The 17,686-nt window shown below is 51.7% G+C and overlaps 1 protein-coding gene across 3 annotated transcripts; it reads right to left on the bottom strand.

Moving 5' to 3' along the window:
• Positions 1–1,756: 1,756 nt before the first annotated feature.
• HSH2D (hematopoietic SH2 domain containing) lies at positions 1,757–17,243 on the bottom strand. Of its 3 annotated transcripts, none has more exons than XM_035285182.2 (6): positions 17,171–17,243; positions 11,802–11,953; positions 8,466–8,555; positions 7,154–7,319; positions 6,086–6,178; positions 1,757–2,499 (listed from the first exon to the last, which is right to left on the bottom strand). In XM_035285182.2, exons 2-6 carry the CDS (start codon positions 11,924–11,926, stop codon positions 1,915–1,917), a joined length of 1,059 nt encoding a protein of 352 aa, XP_035141073.1. In that variant the 5' UTR covers positions 11,927–11,953; positions 17,171–17,243; the 3' UTR covers positions 1,757–1,914. The 3 variants fall into 3 exon arrangements, with proteins under 3 accessions (XP_035141073.1, XP_035141075.1, XP_035141074.1); XM_035285184.2 differs by having other exon boundaries at positions 7,158–7,319; XM_035285183.2 differs by having other exon boundaries at positions 11,877–11,953.
• Between the last annotated feature and the right edge of the window lie 443 nt (positions 17,244–17,686).

The raw sequence follows: 17,686 nt of genomic DNA, 5'->3' as shown, positions 1-17,686 counted from the left end.
GCTGCCAAGAGGAGGCATCTGATGGGAAGGGGTGGGAATGTCATTCACTGAGGTGGCACTGCACTTTACAGTTTATGATGCATCTGCCCCCTGCCGTGACATTGACCCCCATAACAACCCTGCAGGATCGCGCCCTCATTTGGAGGGAGGAGACAGACTTGCCTAAGGCCATGCCACAAGTCATTTGCAGGGGCGGGCTTGAAGCCAGGTGCCCCTCATACCGGATCCCACCTTGTACATTTGGGGAACCCCACGGCCCCTCCACCTGGGGTTGTCCCAGGGCTTCCATCTATGCCCCAGTCGGTCCAAGGAATGCTCACTCCTGCAACCAAGACCAGCCCCTTGGAACCTTCCCAGACACCTCCACTGTAGGTATGTCACATTTAGAGTCCTTGCTCCCATCCTAAACCCCTAATTAATAAAGCAGCTACTGAGCCGGGTGTGGTGGCTCAAGCCTGCAATCCCAGCACTGTGGGAGGCCGAGGTGGGCAGATCACCTGAGCCTGGGAATTCAAGACCAGCCTGGGCTACATGGTGAAATCCCGCCTCTACCAAAAATACAAAAATTAGCTAGGTGCTGTGGTGGATGCCTGTAGTCCCAGCTACTTGGGAGGCTGAGGAGGGAGGATTGCTTGAGCCCAAGAGAGGGAGGTGGTAGTGATTGGAGATCGTGCCACTGCACTCCGGCCTGGGCAATAGAGAGAGATTCTGTCTCTAAATAAATAAATAGGCCAGGCGCAGTGGCTCATGCCTATAATCCCAGCACTTTGGGAGGCCAAGGAGGGGGTGGATTATCCAAGGTCAGGAGTTTGAGACTAGCCTGGCCAACATGGTGACACCCAGCCTCTACTGAAAATACAAAAATTAGCCAGGTGTGGTGGTGGGCACCTGTAATCCCAGCTTCTTGGGAGGCTGAGGCAGGAGGATCAATTGAACGGGGAGATGGAGGTTGCAGTGAGTTGAGATTGTGACACTGCACTCCAGCCTGGGCGGCAGAGTGAGACTTTGTCTCAAAAACAAAGAAAAAAAGAAAGAAAGAAAAAAAAGTCCGTCCAGAGACGTCTAGATTTGCCAAAGGTCACACAGCCCCACAACCAAGGATTCTTTCCAGAACCCTCCACCAGGCACAGCCCTGTGATGCCTCCCTCCATCCCCTGCCTTTTTTTTTTTTCCCCCAGAGACTTGCTCTGTTGCCCAGGCTGGAGTGCCGTAGCTTGATCTGGGCTCACTGCAATCTCAGCCACCCAGGTTCAAGCGATTCTCCTGCCTCAGCCTTCCGAGTAGCTGGGATTACAGGTGCCCGCCACCACACTTGGCTAATTTTTTATTTTTAGTAGATATGGGGTTTCACCATGTTGGTCAGGCTAGTCTTGAACTTCTGGCCTCAAGCGATCCTCCTATCTCGACCCCTCAAAGTGCTGGGATTACAGGCGTGCGCCGCCTCGCCTGGCCTGCAGTGTACTTTTAGACAATAGGACAAATAGATGACATGGGAAGAGGGCTTGGTGATTCACCTGGCTCCAAATGCTGGTGCTGACACCCACAGCTCTGTAGCCTTGCTCATGCTGCTTCTCCTCTCTGAACCTCAGTCTCTTCTTCAAAACGTGGAGGATAACCCTACCTAAGGGGCTTGCTCTGGGATAGAAAAGAATGGATATAGCGGGTCCGGTGCAGGGGCTGACGGACAGGAGGTACCGCAAACCATCAGGATCACTCTGATGATTATTGCTAAAATAACCAGCTCACCCCACGGGTGACTGTAGGAACAGACTCCCAAAATGTCTTTATTCCATTTCCCGGGTTCCCAGAGACTCCCGAATGCTGTGGTCTGGGGCCATGGAAGAAATGTTAGGACATCCAGGAGTGTGGCAGCCCCTGGCACCAACAGTCCCAGAGCCGGGGTGGACCCGTTCTCTAGCAGTACCCGGGGGCAAAGGGTGGCGGTGGTTGGTACTCCTCTGGGAGCTGGTCATTCTCAGGCTCTGCCAAGCCCTGGCACTCCGGCTTGGACTCCTGGGAGGATACAGCTCTCACTACCGTTTGGTGCCAACTCCTGTCCCCTGAAGTCACCTCATTGCAGCTGGCTGACCTCTCGGCCTTCCTGGTGGGGATCTTTCTGTCTTTTGGCGCATGAGGCTCTGAGGGGTTTTCAAGGGACGTGGCCACAAAGGGGTCTGTGTAGACTCTGTCCCCTAAGGTGGTGTCCCCTGATGGTTCTTGGCTGCCTTTTCCGGTCCCAGGGCCTGAGGTCACCGTGGATCTCCGGACATCCAAGAGTGACGACAAGTTCACAGTGGCGAGGTGGGTTTTCAGCTGCTGCTGGACCCTCTGGCCTCTCTTGGGGAGCATTTTGAGGTTCCTCCAGAGTTTCTGACGGGCCTCTCCAAGAGGGGCTTTTGGGGGGCAGGAGGAAGTGGCTTCCTCAGAGGTTATTCTGTTCATCTCTGCTGACAGCTTCCTTTCCTTTGATTGGTGAAGCAGGACTGGCTTTGGGGAGGGCTGAAAATGAGAGCCCGTGAGGCCTGGGGCAGTTCGCCCACCAAAGCACCACATCTGTCACAGACGTTGGAGCCAGGGTTCCACCCAGATGCCCGGGGCTGAGAAACGTCCCCACGTGAACCCCCAAATCTGATCCCATTCCCTATCCTTCTCATCTCAGTACATGGCTTCATTGTCTCACTGTCTCCCTCAGGGGTTGACAAACTTCTTTTTTTTTTTTGAGATGGAGTTTTGCTCTTGTTGCCCAGGCTGGAGCGCAATGACACGATCTGGGCTCATCGCAACTTCCACCTCCCGAGTTCAAGTGATTCTCCTGCCTCAGCCTCCCGAGTAGGTGTGAGTACAGGCACGCGCCACCATGCCTGGCTAATTTTTGTATTTTTAGTAGAGATGGATTTCTCCATGTTGCCCAGGCTGGTCTCGAACTCCCGACCTCAAGTGATCCGCCTGCCTCAGTCTCCCAAAGTGCTGGGATTATAGGCATGAGTCACCGCACCTGGCATGTTGGCAAACTTCTTTTCTGAGATGGAACCTCACGCTGTTACCCAGGCTAGAGTGCAGTGGTGCAATCTCGGCTCACTGCAACCTCCACCTCCCGGATTTAAGCGATTCTTCTCCCTCAGCCTCCTGAGTAGCTGAAACTACAAGCACACTACCATGCCTGGCTAATTTTTGTATTTTTAGTAGAGACAGGGTTTCACCATGTTGGTCAGGCTGGTCTCGAACTCCTGACTGCAGGTGATACCACGGTTTCCCAGAGTGCTGGGATTACAGGCATGAGCCACTGCACCCGGCCTGGCAAACTTCTTTTACAAAGGGTCAGAGAATAGATATTTCAGCTTTGCAGGCTGTACCATCTGCCTCAATTACTTAGCTCTGCTGTTATAGGGGAGCCAGAGATTACATGTCAACCAACGAGTGTGCCCGGGTTCTAATATAGCTTTATTTATAAATATGGACCTCTGAATTTCATCTGATATTCACAGGTTACAAAATACTATCTTTACAAAAATGTGGGGCCAGGCGTGATAGCTCACACCTATAATCCTAATGCTTTGGGAGGCTGAGGCAGGAGGATTGTTTTGGGCCAGGAGTTTGAGATCAACCTGGGCAATGTAGTGAGACCCCATCTCTTTTTTTATTTTTTTTGAGATGGAGTTTAGCTCTTGTTACCCAGGCTGGAGTGCAATGGCATGATCTCGGCTCACCACAACCTCCACCTCCTGGGTTCAGGCAATTCTCCTGCCTCAGCCTCCTGAGCAGCTGGGATTACAGGCATGCACCACCATGCCCAGCTAATTTTTTGTATTTTTAGTAGAGATGGGGTTTCACCACGTTGACCAGGATGGTCTCAATCTCTTGACCTCGTGATCTACCCACCTCGGCCTCCCAAAGTGCTGGGATTAAAGGCTTGAGCCACCGCGTTCGGCCCTGAGACCCCATCTCTACAAATTTTTCTTTTTGACAGGGTCTTGCTTTGTCATCCAGGCTGGAGTGCAGTGGTGCAGTCATGGCTCCCTGCAGCCTCAACCTCCTGGTCCTCCCACCTCAGCCCCCAGAGTAGCTGACTACAGACATGTAATACCAGGCCTGGCTAATTTTTAAATTTTTTGTGGAGGCAGGGTTTTGCTATGTTGCCCAGGCTGGTCTCAAACTCCTGGCCTCAAGCAGTCCTCCTGGCTCAGCCTCCCAAAGCTCTCGGATTACAGGTACGAGCCACTGTGCAGACCAAATATCCACTTCTCTTTCCACCAACCCTGGGCTCTCATTCTCGTCCCTCTCACCTTGACACTGTTCCCCACTCTGACCCCACTTCCTCCTTCTTTTCATCTCCACCAGTGCCCCCGAAAGCCCCTTCTGCACCAAGTAGCCACAGGAAACATTTAAAACCACTAGCCCTGACCGGGCACGGTGGTTCATGCCTGTAATCCCAGCCCTTTGGGAGGCCGAGATGGGCGGATCATGAATGAGGTCAGGGGTTTGAGACCAGCCTGGCCAACATGGTGAAACCCCATCTCTACTAAAAATACAAAAATTAGCTGGGTGTGGTGGCAGATGCCTGTAATCCCAGATACTCAGGAGGCTGAGGCACGAGAATCGCTTGAACCTGGGAAGCGGAGGTTGCAGTGAGCCTAGACTATGCCATTGCACTCCAGCCTGGGTGTCAAAGCAACACTCCGTCTCAAAACAAACAAACAAAACACCAGTCCCGCCATGAACACATCTTCCTGTGGCTCCCTGGTGCAACTGGAATAGAATCCCAAATTGGCCCCTGCTGAGCCTGGGGTTCCGATTCTGACAATCTCTTTCTTTCTCTTTCTCTCTCTCTCACTAATCCCACTCCATCTATATGCTGGCTTTTATTGTTGTTTTCCAAACAACCAAGTCCCAGGACTTTTGCAAGCACCATTCCCTCTGCCTGGAACGTCCTCCCTGTGTCTGTGTATTTGACTGGCTCCTCCTCACCTGGACATCTCAGCTGTATGCCACCTCCTCTAGGAAGCCTTCCCTGACTGCCTTCCCCCACTTGCACTCCGCCCCTCCACTGACGTCCATCACACCAGCCTGTTTCATTTGTACCACTGTCATAACTTCCCAGAACACTTAGGTTTCAACACAGAGGTCCCTAAAGGTCTCCCAAGCCCCAAGATGCTGTGATACATTCATTCATCTACTTCACAGAGTCCTTGGTTAAGCACCTTCAATATGGCAGGTCCTCTCAGAGGGGTGGGAGAAACAGAGGCAAACAAGCCAGATGGATTCTCCAGTCTCTCAGAGCTCACAGTCTGATGGGGGAGGGAGCATGTAAGCCCATAAGTAGACAGGGTTGGGGGGAACATTTTTAGGAAGTCACTGCAGTAAATAAACAGGATAATGTGAAGGAGAATGTGAAGGCGTTGCTTTAGGTCTGGAGCCTGGGGAAGGAGGCACTTGAAGGAGAATTGAATGAAGACATGGGACATCTAGGGGGAGGGCACAGAGTTTGTGCAAAGGACCTGAGGTGGGACCGGCACATGCAGAGACCCTGAGGCTAGCTTGCTGTGTCTGACAGCAGATGGTACGGCAGCAGGGCTGGCGCTGGTAGGTGATAGGCAGAAAGAGGAACTGAGATTGCAGTTAAAATTTTTTTTTTGTTGAGGCAGAGTCTTGCTCTGTAGCCCAGGCTGGAGGGCAGTGGCGTGATCTCAGCTCACTGCAACCTCTGCCTCCCAGGTTCAAGCGATCCTCCTGCCTCGGCCTCCCAAGTAGCTGGGATCATAGGCGTTCACCATCACGCCTGGCTAATTTTTGCATTTTTAGTAGAGACAGGGTTTCACCGTGTTGGCCAGGCTGGTCTTGAACTCCTGACCTCGCGATTCACCTGCCTCAGCTGCCCAAAATGCTGGGATCACAGTCGTGAGCCACTGTGCCCAGCCTGCAGTTTGAATTGTAGTCTCAGTGTTGGGAAATCACTGGAAAGGTATGAAGCACCAAGCTGTAGGATCTAATTCTCATTCTAGAAGGAGCCTCCTCTGGTAGCTGTTGGCCACCTCTGCTCCTGCCCCTCCGCCAGGTGGGAGGTGCCAGCCTCCTGTCATATACATACCTCCTCAGGTGCAGACACCCGGCAGGCAGCTTCCTCGGCCACTGCGTTGGAGTAGAGAAAGAGATCCTCATAATCCACATTGGCAGGATCCTTCTGCAGGGCACAAGGGACTATAGCTCAGTACTAGGGAGGGGGAAAGGTTCTGGACCGACCCTGGAAGGCAGGTCTCAGGGACCGTCCTTTGAATGGCAGTTTCTTAGTACCTAGGCCACATCCACTAAGCGTTATAAGAAAATATGCCCCACCCACAGCCATTTCTTGGGGGTTGGGACACACCCACTGAGCCTTCTAAGGAAAGGTGCCCTGCCCACAGCAGTTTCTTCGGAACTCACTGAGCCTTCTAAGGAAAGATGCCCCGCCCACAGGAGTTTCAGGGGACAGGCCACACCCACTGAGCCTTCTAAGGAAAGATGTCCCGCCCACAGGAGTTTCTGGGGGGCAGGCCACACCCACTGAGCCTTCTAAGGAAAGATGCTCCGCCCACAGCAGTTTCTTGGGAGCTAGGCCAGACCCACTGAGCCTTCTAAGGAAAGATGCCACACCCACTGCAGTTTCTTGGGAGCTATACCAGACCCACTGAGTCCTATAAGGAAAGATGCCCTGCCCATAGCAGTTTCTTGGGAGCTAGGCCACACCCACTGAGCTTTCTAAGGAAAGATACCCCGCCCTCAGCAGTTTCTTAGGGGCTAGGCCATGTCCACTACTGGGTCTTCTAAGGAAACATGCCTTGCCCACAGCAGGTTATTGGGAGTCTATAGGCCACACCCACTGAGCCTTCTAAGGAAAGATGCCATTCCTTCATTTGAGCCAAGAGTATATCTGGCACATGAACCCTTGTAAAAAAAATCAGCCTGTTGACATGGGCCTGGAGGGTGGAGCGATGGGGAATCGGGGACCACAAGGGACATGGCCGTGGGGGGCAGAGGGACTAGGAGGGGTGGGGTTGTAGGGACCAAGGACCATGAGAGTGACAGAATCAAGAGGAGCTGATGGAGATGTGTGGAACAAAGGGGTCCGGGGGGCTTGGCCCCAAGGAGATGGCTCTGAACCACGTGTCCCCCCCCTCACCTGCCTGCAGGGCTGTGTCAGCAGCTCCCCGAGTGCTTCAATTGGCTTCTGCTTGTGGAAGGTGACCAGGGCATCTAGCGAGGTGTGGGCCACCTTCTCCCCAGGGATCATGAAACTCCCATCATCCAAGAGCTTCACCATGAAATGGCAGCAGCTGCTTTGGCCTCTGCAGAGACACTGCAAGAGCTGGAACATCTCACTCTCCCTCATCCCTGCTCCAAGTCCCCAGCCCTTGGGCTGGCAGCATCACTGCTACAGCCAGACTATCCCAGGTTCCCGTGCAGGCTTCTTCACTCATTGGCCATTCAACACCCAGCAGGTTGCTAACCTCACTGTGCCTCAGTTTCCCCCATTTATAACATAGGGCTACAAAGGCCGACCTCAGATCAAACATGTTACTACAGGCAAAAGCTTAATTTATTGCCTGGCTAGGGGTAAATAATCAATAGAAATGATAATGAAAGCTGGGCACAGTGGCTCACTCCTGTAATCCCAGCACTTTGGGAGGCTGAGGCTGGCTGATCACTTGAGGCCAGGAGTTCGAGACCAGCTTGGCCAACATGGTGAAACCCCATCTCTGCTAAAAATACAAAAATTAGCCAGGCATAGTGGCAGGTGCCTGTAATCTCAGCTACTGGGGAGGCTGAGGCAGGATAATCGCTTGAATCTGGAAGGTGGAGGTTGCAGTGAGTCGAGATCACACCACTGCAGTCCAGCCTGGGTGACAGAATGAGATTCTGTCTCAAAAGAAAAAAAAGAAAAAGAAAGCAAGCTCCAGCCTAAGGCTGTGTTCCTGGCACACAGCAAGTGCTCAATAAATGCCCAGTTAACCAATAAATGTATATTAATGTCACTCGATGTGCTGACTGTATCTCATTTAATCCTCACATGAATACGCTGAATTAAAATGTGACATTCCTTTACTGGAGGCACAGAGAGGTTGAGTAGCTTCTCTAAGGTCACACAGCATGTAATGGCAGAGCTGAGCCTTTTCCCACTGTGGGTAACTGTAAAATTGAGCCACTGGGTTTTTATTCCTTTGGCCTGGAATCCTCCGGCTTTGTCTGGCTTCCAGGTCTTAAGGAGCTGGGCTTTCCTGGGTTTCCCTAACACACAGTCTGGGAATTGCTAATTAGATTGTGAGGAGTGGAGGGAGAGAAGCCACCAGCCAATCTTAGGTCCCCAGCAGTCCCGGTTCTCAGACCCACAGCCTCAGTTGCTGCCACTCTCTGAGAAGCAGTAACCCCTTTCCCACTCCAAGGAAGCCCCAGAGCCCACCTGCCCCTGCCCTGGCCCCTGGCCCAGGCCTTACTTGTAGGAGAGTGTGTAGCCCACGTGGCTGTGGCTGACCCTGATGAGAAAGGATCCCGGTGGCTGTGACTCCAGCAGGTTCTCAGCCTCCCTGGAAGGGCACACACAGAAAGGAAATGACACAGTCCAGCCACCCCACGTACCAGTCAGACTCCTGGGGCCATGGGGTCATGCATGCAGAAGACTGGTAATTTCATTTTTCTTTTCTTTTTTTTTGAGACAGTCTCACTCTGTCACCCAGGCTGGAGTGCAATGGTGCAATCTCGGCTCACTGCAGTGTCAACCTTTGGGTTCAAGTGATCCTCCTGCCTCAGCCTCCCAAGTAGCTGGGATTACAGGCATGTGCCACCACGCCCAGCTATTTTTTGTATTTTTTTTTTTTTTGAGACGAAGTTTCGCTCTTGTTACCCAGGCTGGAGTGCAATGGCGCGATCTTGGCTCACCGCAACCTCTGCCTCCTGGGTTCAGGCAATTCTCCTGCCTCAGCCTCCTGAGTAGCTGGAATTACAGGCACCATGCCCAGCTAATTTTTTGTATTTTTAGTAGAGACGGGGTTTCACCATGTTGACCAGGATGGTCTCGATCTCTTGACCTCGTGATCCACCCGCCTCGGCCTCCCAAAGTGCTGGGATTCCAGGCGTGAGCCACCGTGCCCGGCCTATTTTTTGTATTTTTAGTAGAGACGGGGTTTCACCATGTCGGCCAGGCTGGTATCAAACACCTGTCCTCCAGGGATCCACCGGCCTCAGCCTCCTAAAATGCTGGGATTGCGCCCAGCCTGTTTTATTTTATTTAATTAATTAATTAATTTATTTATTGAGATGGAGTCTCACTCTGTCACCCAGGCTGGAGCGCAGTATCGTGATCTCAGCTCACTGCAACCTCCGCTTCCCAGGTTCAAGCAATTATCTGCCTCAGTTTCCCGAGTAGCTAGGATTACAGGTGCCCACCACCACGCCCGGCTAATTTTTGTATTTTTAGTAGTGACAGGGTTTCACTGTTGACCAGGCTGGTCTCAAACTCCTGGCCTCAACTGATCCGCCCGCCTCGGCCTCCTAAAGTGCTGGGATCACAGCCAGCCTGTTTTCTAAATGAACAAACACCCCAAGCCCATCTTTTTTTTTCTTTTGTCAGTTGTTGCAGACGCTGAGCTATTCATGGACTAGGGATGTTACCACAGAGGACCTAGGAGACCTCCAAAGACCTTGATCCCAGGCCAGACCTCCTCCCAACTCCCACAGCACCTGCCTGCCTTCCCAATGTCTGGAATCTCCCGATTAAGGCACCTTTGGGTAGATCAAGGTGTCACAAGTAACAAAGAAGGACCTGTGTACTCAGATGCATTCAAGTTCAAAACCCAGCTCTACTGTCCATCAGCTGCGTGACTTCAGGCAATTGTCTATCCCTTTCTGAACTTCCGCTTCCTCAAGGGGAAAGTAAAACCCACTTCCAAGGCTGCTGTGAGAACAGAAAGAACTTGCAACGTAAGTGTGACAGCTGCTGCCTGGTAAGTGCTCCCAAAATGTTTGCTGTTATTATTACTATTACTCTCTCTACCTCTTTTTTTTGGACACAGAGTTTTGCTCATTGCCCAGGCTGGAGTGCAATGGTGCGATCTCGGCTCACTGCAACCTCCGCCTCCTGGGTTCAAGTGACTCTCCTGCCTCAGCCTCCCAAGTAGCTGGGATTACAGGTATGTGCAACCAGACTCAGCTAGTTTTTTGTATTTTTAGTGGAGATGGGGTTTCACCACGTTGGCCAGGCTGGTCTTGAATTCCTGATCTCAGGTGATCTGCCCGCCTTGGCCTCCCAAAGTGCTGGGATTACAGGCATGAGCCACCATGCCTGGTTAATTTTTGTATTTTTAGTAGAGACAAGGTTTCACCATGTTGTCCAGGCGGTCTCGAACTCCTGACCTCAGGTGATCTGCCTGCCTCAGCCTCCCAAAGTGCTGGGATTACAAGCGTGAGTCACTGCACCTGGCCTAAAATTCCTTTAAGAGATGGAGTCTCGCTATGTTGTCCAGACCAGCCTTGAACTCCTGGGCTCAAGCAATCCTCCTGCCTCAGCATCCCAAGTAGCTGGGACCAAAGGTATTGCTACTGTGCCCAGCTGCTTCTTTTAACATAGCTACGAAATTTTATTTAAATTGCAATGTGCAGCTCATTTCTGTTGGATAGTGAGGCCACAGAGCTCAGAAACCATGACCAACACTACTTCCTCTCTGTGGCCTTCACAGAATTTTCTCAATTTCCTGCATACAGAGAGTGGCAATAAATGTTCTTTTCTCCATTCAGTTAGTGCTGTGCCCACATCCTCAGAGGTCACACCGTCTGAGGTAGAAAGGACACACTGGGGCCAGGTACAGTGGCTCATGCCTATCATCCCAACACTTTGGGAGGCTGAGGCAGGCAGATCACTTGAGGCCAGGAGTTCGAGACCAGCCTGCCCAACATAGTGAAACCCCATCTCTACTAAAAATACAAATATTAGCCAGGTGTGGTGGTGCATGTCCCAGATGCTCTTGAGGCAGGAGGATTGCTTGAACCTGGGAGGCGGAGGTTGCAGTGAGCTGAGATCACACCACTGCACTTCAGCCAGGGCGACAAGAGTAAAACTCTGTCTCAAAAAAAAAGAAAGGGTACCCTGGTTGTATCTTGATGGGTTGAGAGCAGCTGCTTGGGATACCGTGTCAGAAAGATTTTGGCCAGGCACGGTGGCTCACGCCTGTAACCCCAGCACTTTGGAAGGCTGAGTCGGGTGGATGGATCACTTGAGGCCAGGAGTTCGAGACCAGCCTGGCCAACATGGTGAAACCCTGTCTCTACTAAAAATACAAGAATTAGCCGGGTGTGGTAGCATGCACCTGTACTCACAGCTACTTGGAAGTGAGGCGGAAGAATCACTTGAACTCGGGAGGCAGAGTTTGCAGTGAGCCAAGTCTGCGCCACTGCACTGCAGCCTGGGCGACAAAGAGTGAGATCCTGTCTCAAAAAAAAAAAAGAAGAAAGATTCTGAGGCTGCATTCTGCTATCATTGATTGGTAATGCCTGGCCTGGGCGAGGTGTGGGGTGCTGCCAGGTCCCTGGCAGTGCTGGCCTTTTGGCCACTTATACAGAGAAAGCTGAGGCCTAGAGAAGGCAAGGAACTTTCCCCGGGTCACACAGTGAGCCCACAGAGGTGGCAGGATTCAAGCCTGGGAGTCCAGAGCTCATTTTAGCCTCTTGCCGCACTGAGCTGAACTAAGCCCAGAACTCTGCAGTTAAAACCTGCCCAGAGCAGAGGCAGACAAGGAAAGAGGTGGGTGGGCCGGGGGAGGGCGTGGGTATGTCCTCACTCTCTTGAGATTGCACCATGGAACCACTCGGGGACCACGTCTTGGGCCAGCTGGCCCACCTGGGTGTGCACGAACCAGTCCAGCCGTGGGGGTAGTGGTGGGGGCAGCTTCCTGGCCTCTGTCATGGCTTCCTGGAGTGGGGCGAAGGTCACCTGGGTAGGGAAGGGAGGGAAGACAAGAATCAAGCTTGATGCACCTCTTATTTTTGCTCTATTCTTGCAGCTCATGGTGCCTCCTCCTTTGAGAAGTCCTCCAGGCCGGACAGAGCAATGGGCTTAAAACTGGCTTGTGAGGGCCAAGTGCTGTGGCTCACGCCCTCCCTTTGGGAGGGCAAGGGGATGTGGACTGCCTGAGCCCAGGAGTTCCAGACCAGCCTGGGCAACACAGTGAGACCCCATCTCTACAAAAAAATTAAAAAATTTGGCCAGGCATGGTGGCTCATGCATGTAATCCCAGCACTTTGGGAGGCTGAGGCAGGCAGATCACCTGAGGTCAGGGGTTTGAGACCAGCCTGGCCAACATGGTGAAACCCCATCTCTACTAAAAATACAAAAATAAGCTGGGCATTGTAGTAGATGCCTGTAATCCCAGCTACCTGGGAGGCTGAGGCAGGAGAATCACTTGAACCTAGGGGGTGGAGGTTACGGTGAGCCAAGATCATGCCACAGAGTAAGACTCATTCTCAAAAAAAAAAAAAAAAAAAAAATTTAAAAATTAGCTGGGTGTGATAGTGTATGCCTGTAGTCCCAGCTACTCAGGAGACTGAGGTGGGAGGATCTCTTGAGCTCGGGAGGTTGTGGCTGCAGTGAGCCGTGGTTGTGCCACTGTATTCCAGTCTGGGGAACAGAGCAAGGCTTTTTGTTTGTTCAAAAACAAACAAGCAAAAACACCGGCTTGTGTAGCTGGACATGGTGGCTCATGCCTATAATCCCAGCACTTTGGGAAGTCAAGGCAGGTGGATCACCTGAGGTCAGTAGTTCAAGACCAGCCTGGGCAACATGGTGAAACCCCGTCTCTATTAAAAATACAAAAATGAGCCAGGAATGGCTGCACATGCTTGTAATCCCAGCTACTTGGGAGGCTGGGGCATGAGAATCCCTTGAACCTGAGAGGTGGAGGTTGCAGTGAGCCGAGATTGTGCCACTGTACTCCAGCCTGGGCAACAGAGTGAGACTCCATCTCAAAAATCCAAAAACCAAACCAAAACACAAAAACAAACAAAAATCTGGCTTGTATTTCCTCAGCACCTACTATGTGCCTGGTACTTTTTATCTATTGTATTTTTTTGAGACGGAGTTTCGCTCTTGTTACCCAGGCTGGAGTGCAATGGCGCGATCTCGGCTCACCACAACCTCCGCCTCCTGGGTTCAGGCAATTCTCCTGCCTCAGCCTCCCGAGTAGCTGGGACCACATGTGTGTGCCACCATGCCCAGCTAATTTTTTGTATTTTTAGTAGAGACGGGGTATCACCATGTTGACCAGGATGGTCTCGATCTCTTGACCTCGTGATCCACCCGCCTCGGCCTCCCAAAGTGCTGGGATTACAGGCGTGAGCCACTGTGCCCTGCCTGTTATGCCTTTATTGCAAGAACTAGAAAGTTCCTTTTATAAATAAATCTTTTGAAATTTAAGAATAGAGTTTTTAAATATTAAGTGAATATCAATGTCCCCAGAGGAATAAGGAAATGGCAAAGTGGCAAGTGAATGAACAAAATGGCCGACCCAATAGTAGTGGGTGTCAAAAAGGGTTGCCCTGGTTTCTTTTTTCTTTTTGAGATAGAGGTTCATTCTTCTTGCCCAGGCTGGAACACAGTGGCGCGATCTCGGTTCAATGCAACCTCCGCCTCTCTGGTTCAAGGGATTCTCCTGCCTCAGCCTCCCGAGTAGCTGGGAATACAGGCGTGCACCACCAAGCCCAGCTAATATTTTTTTTTTTTTTAGTAGAGACAGGGTTTCACCATGTTGGCCAGGATGGTCTCGATCTCATGACCTTGTGATCCACCCAGCCTCCCAAAATGTTGGGATAACGGGAGTGAGCCACTGCGCCTGGCCCTTTCTTTCTTTTTCTTTTTTTTTGAGACAGGATTTCCCTCTGTTGCCCAGGCTGGAGTGTGCAGTGCTGCAATCACAGCTCACGCTCACTGCGGCTGCAACCTCCCAGGCTCAAGCAATCCTCCTACCTCAACCTCCCGAGTAGTTTAATTTTTTAAAATTTTTTGTAGCGATGGGGTCTCGCTATGTTGTTCAGGCTGGTCTCGAGCTCCTGGGCTCAAGCGATGCTTACATCTCAGCCTCCTAATGTACTGGGATTACAAGCATGCGCTACCATGCTTGGCTGCCTTGGTTTCATTAAACAGGAAAATGTGGCTCCAGATGGTTGCTTCCGCCACCAACATCACCACACACAGTAGCCACTGACGGCACACCTGCAATGTGTCAGGTGCATCATTAATTCACACACTTTCTTGATAATTTTAAGCAAGAGGTACCACGGGACTCTGAGCATCAATGACAAAGCTAGAGAAAGAGAGAAAGCAGACTGTTTTGCAAAACAGAATTAAGTGAATGTAAAATGAGCCAAAGGATTACATCTTGCTAGATAGTTCCTTCAAGATCCCCCTTGCTCACCCTTTTGCTTTCTTTCTTTTTTCTAGAGATAGGGTTTCTCCATGTTGGCCAGGCTGGTCTCAAACTTCTGACCTCAGGTGATCCACCCGCCTCTGCCTCGCCAAGTGGTGGGATTACAGGGGTGAGCCTGAGCCGCTGCGCCCAGCCTGCTCATCATTTTTTTTTTTTTGAGATGGAGTCTCACTTTGTTGCCGAGGCTGGAGTGCAGTGGTGCGATCTCAGCTCACTGCAACTTCTGCCTCCTAGGTTCAAGCGATTCACCTGCCTTAGCCTCTTGAATAGCTGAAATTACAGGCATGCGGCACCACGCCTGGCTCATTTTTGTATTTTTAGTAAAGATGGAGTTTTACCATGTTGGCTAGGCTGGTCTCAAACACTTGATCTCAAGTGATCTGCCTGCCTTGGCCTCCCAAAGTGCTGGAAGTACAGGTGTAAGCCACCACGCCTGGCCACTCACCCTAAATTCTGTCCTCAAACGGGAGCTCAGTCCCCCACACACTGGCCCCATCTAACTTTTCACTACCTCAAAAGGTCTTTTTGCTGGGCTGTTTCTATGAGGAGGTGGGGCCTGTTGACCAATGGTATAGTCAATATTGACTCTTTTTTTTTTTTGAGACAGAGTTTCGCTGTTGTTACCCAGACTGGAGTGCAATGGCACGATCTCAGCTCACCACAACCTCCGCCTTCTGGGTTCAAGCAATTCTCCTGCCTCAGCCTCCCGAGTAGCTGGGATTACAGGCGCGTACCACCGTGCCCAGCTAATTTTTGTATTTTTAGTAGAGACGGGGTTTCACCATATTGACCAGGAAGGATGGTCACGATCTCTTGACCTCGTGATCCACCCGCCTCGGCCTCCCAAAGTGCTGGGATTATGGGCGTGAGCCACTGCGCCCGGCCTGACTCTTTTTTTTTTTTTTTTTTTTGAGACAGAGTCTGGCTCTGTTGCCAGGCTGGAGTGCAGTGGTCCAATCTCAGCTCACTGCAACCTTCATCTCCCAGGTTTAAGCAATTCTTCTGCCTCAGCCTCCCAAGTAGCTGGGAATTACAGGTGCCCACCACCATGCCCAGCTAATTTTTGTATTTTTTAGTAGAGACAGGATTTCACTTTGTTGGTCAGGATGATCTTGCTCTCTTGACCTTGTGATCCACCCACCTCAGCCTCTCAAAGTGCTGGGATTACAGGCCTGAGCCACTGAGCCCTGTGTCAATATTGACTTTCTCCAGCCAGACATCAAGCATACGCTCTAGGGTGCGGCCTGAAGGAACTCTGAGGTTTATTAAGAAATGTTTAATATAGCAGGGTGACAAAGCGATTAAGAGCCTGGAATTGGAGGCTGGGCACAGTGGCTCACGCCTGTAATCTCAGCATTTTGGGAGGCTAAGACAGGTAGATTGCCTGAGGCCAGGGGTTCGAGACCAGCCTGGCAACCATGGTGAAATCCTGTCTTTACTAAAAATACAAAAATTATCTGGATGAGGTGGCACACTCCTGTAATCTCAGCTACTCAAGAGGCTGAGGCAGGAGAATTGCATGAACCCACGAGGAGGAAGTTGTAGTGAGCTGAGATCGAGCCACAGCACTCCAGCCTTGGCAACAGAGTGAGACTCTGTCTCTAAATAAATAAATAAGATAAAGTAAAATAAAAATACAAAAATTACAGTGGTTTGTGCCTGTAGTCTTAGCTCCTTGGGAGGCTGAGGCAGGAGAATCACCTGAACACAGGAGGCAGAGGTTGCAGTGAGCTCAGATCGCCCCACTGCCCTCCAGCCTGGGTGACAGAGCGAGACTCTGTCTCACAAAAACCCCTCAAGAAACCCCACCACCACCACCACCACCACCACCAAAAAGGCCCAGAATTGGAGCCGGATGGCCTGGGTTCAAACCCTAGCTTCCCACTTAGCCACTGCGTGACCTCGGATAAGTCACTTAACCTCTCTCTGTGCCTGTCTTTCTGTCTTTAATCTGGGGATGATATTTACCTAGGAATGCTTAGTTAGCGCTGCATATATATAGACATATACATATTCATGAATCCAGTTGTGACCTAGCATGCGATAATGCTGACAGGCTTATTCTTTTTTTCTACTTGGAAAACTCCTATTTATCCTTCAAAACTCAGTAAAAATGTCCCCTCCTCCAGGCAGCTTTCCTGCCTCTCCCCCCCAGACAAAGCCCTGCACCCCTCTCTGTCCCCAGTGTTCCCCTTTCTTCCTCCCTTTGGTCCAGCCATGCCGCATGGAGGTAGAATATATCTGGCTATCTCCACTAGCCTGAGGGCCTCCTAAGGATCAGGGCCTAAGGATCCGAGTCATTGTTGTTTTCTGGGTCCTGGTGCTGGCCTGGCAGAGAGGAGGTTGCAAGAGTCTTTGCTGATGAACAGCTATCTAGTGATGAAAGAACTCACGCTGAAATTCAAACTCCTGACCCTGGCTGGGGGCCTCCTCTACTTCCTCACTACCCACATTCCAAACCTAAAGACCTCCCTGCTCTCTCTCCCGCCTCTCCACACCTTTGCTCATGCTGTTTTCCTGCCAGGACTGCCTTTCCCCAACTCCGGCTCCATTTTCCAGTGGTGACCACAAATGCCCCTTCCTCCCAGAAGCCCTCCCCCATGCAACCAGAAAATCCCTCCCGCTACCCCAGGCCCCACCAGCCCTGTCCCTCCTTCTGGACTAGCCCGGCTCCTACGCTCTGTCTCCTCGAGGGCTGAGAGGAGGGCTGAGGCTCTTGGGGCACCTACCTGGGAGATCCTTGGATGGCCGAGGCCCTTGCGGTGGCTGTGGCAGTGCTGGCAGGAGGCTGGGTTTCGATTCAGGGTCCCCACGTCAATGGGGCGGGGCTGGCTGCCCAGATGAGGTTCCTGTTTCCTTAAGCAGGTGAGCCCTGGGGGCGGGACAAGGACAGGCCCAGTCACCCTGTCTGCAGTCCAACAAAGCAGCTGGTGCCACAGGTGCAGGGACAGCTTGCTCCTGCCTTGCCCCCAGCAAGCCATTATTGAGTGCCTACTGTGTGCCTGCTCCTTGGAGGACACAGGGGTGACACCGAGACAGGTGCAGGGCCCCGCCAACTTCTGGCATCTATAAAATAACAAGCCGTGAAGAGGAGGAACACGCCATTCCAAAGGGAGAACAGGCGACGGGAGCAGTGGCTCATGCCTGTAATCCCAGCACTTTGGGAGGCTGAGGCGGGTGGATCATTTGAAGTCAGGAGTTTGAGACCAGCCCGGCCCACGTGGCAAAACCCCGTCTCTATTAAA

This window comes from Callithrix jacchus, chromosome 22, assembly GCF_049354715.1.
Source record: "Callithrix jacchus isolate 240 chromosome 22, calJac240_pri, whole genome shotgun sequence".
Taxonomy (NCBI): domain Eukaryota; kingdom Metazoa; phylum Chordata; class Mammalia; order Primates; family Cebidae; genus Callithrix; species Callithrix jacchus.
Note: the sequence above shows the minus strand (reverse complement) of the source record. Positions and strands in the feature narration are given on the sequence as shown.

Coding starts and splice junctions, on each gene's coding strand:
- HSH2D (XM_035285182.2), bottom strand. CDS start 11,926: ATGACAGAGGCCAGGAAGCTGCCCCCACCACTACCCCCACGGCTGGAC. Junction 8,556..11,801: donor CATGGTGCAATCTCAAGAGA/GTGAGGACATAC, acceptor GTGCCCTTCCAG/GGAGGCTGAGAACCTGCTGG. Junction 2,500..6,085: donor GGGTGTCTGCACCTGAGGAG/GTATGTATATGA, acceptor TCTCATTTTCAG/CCCTCCCCAAAGCCAGTCCT.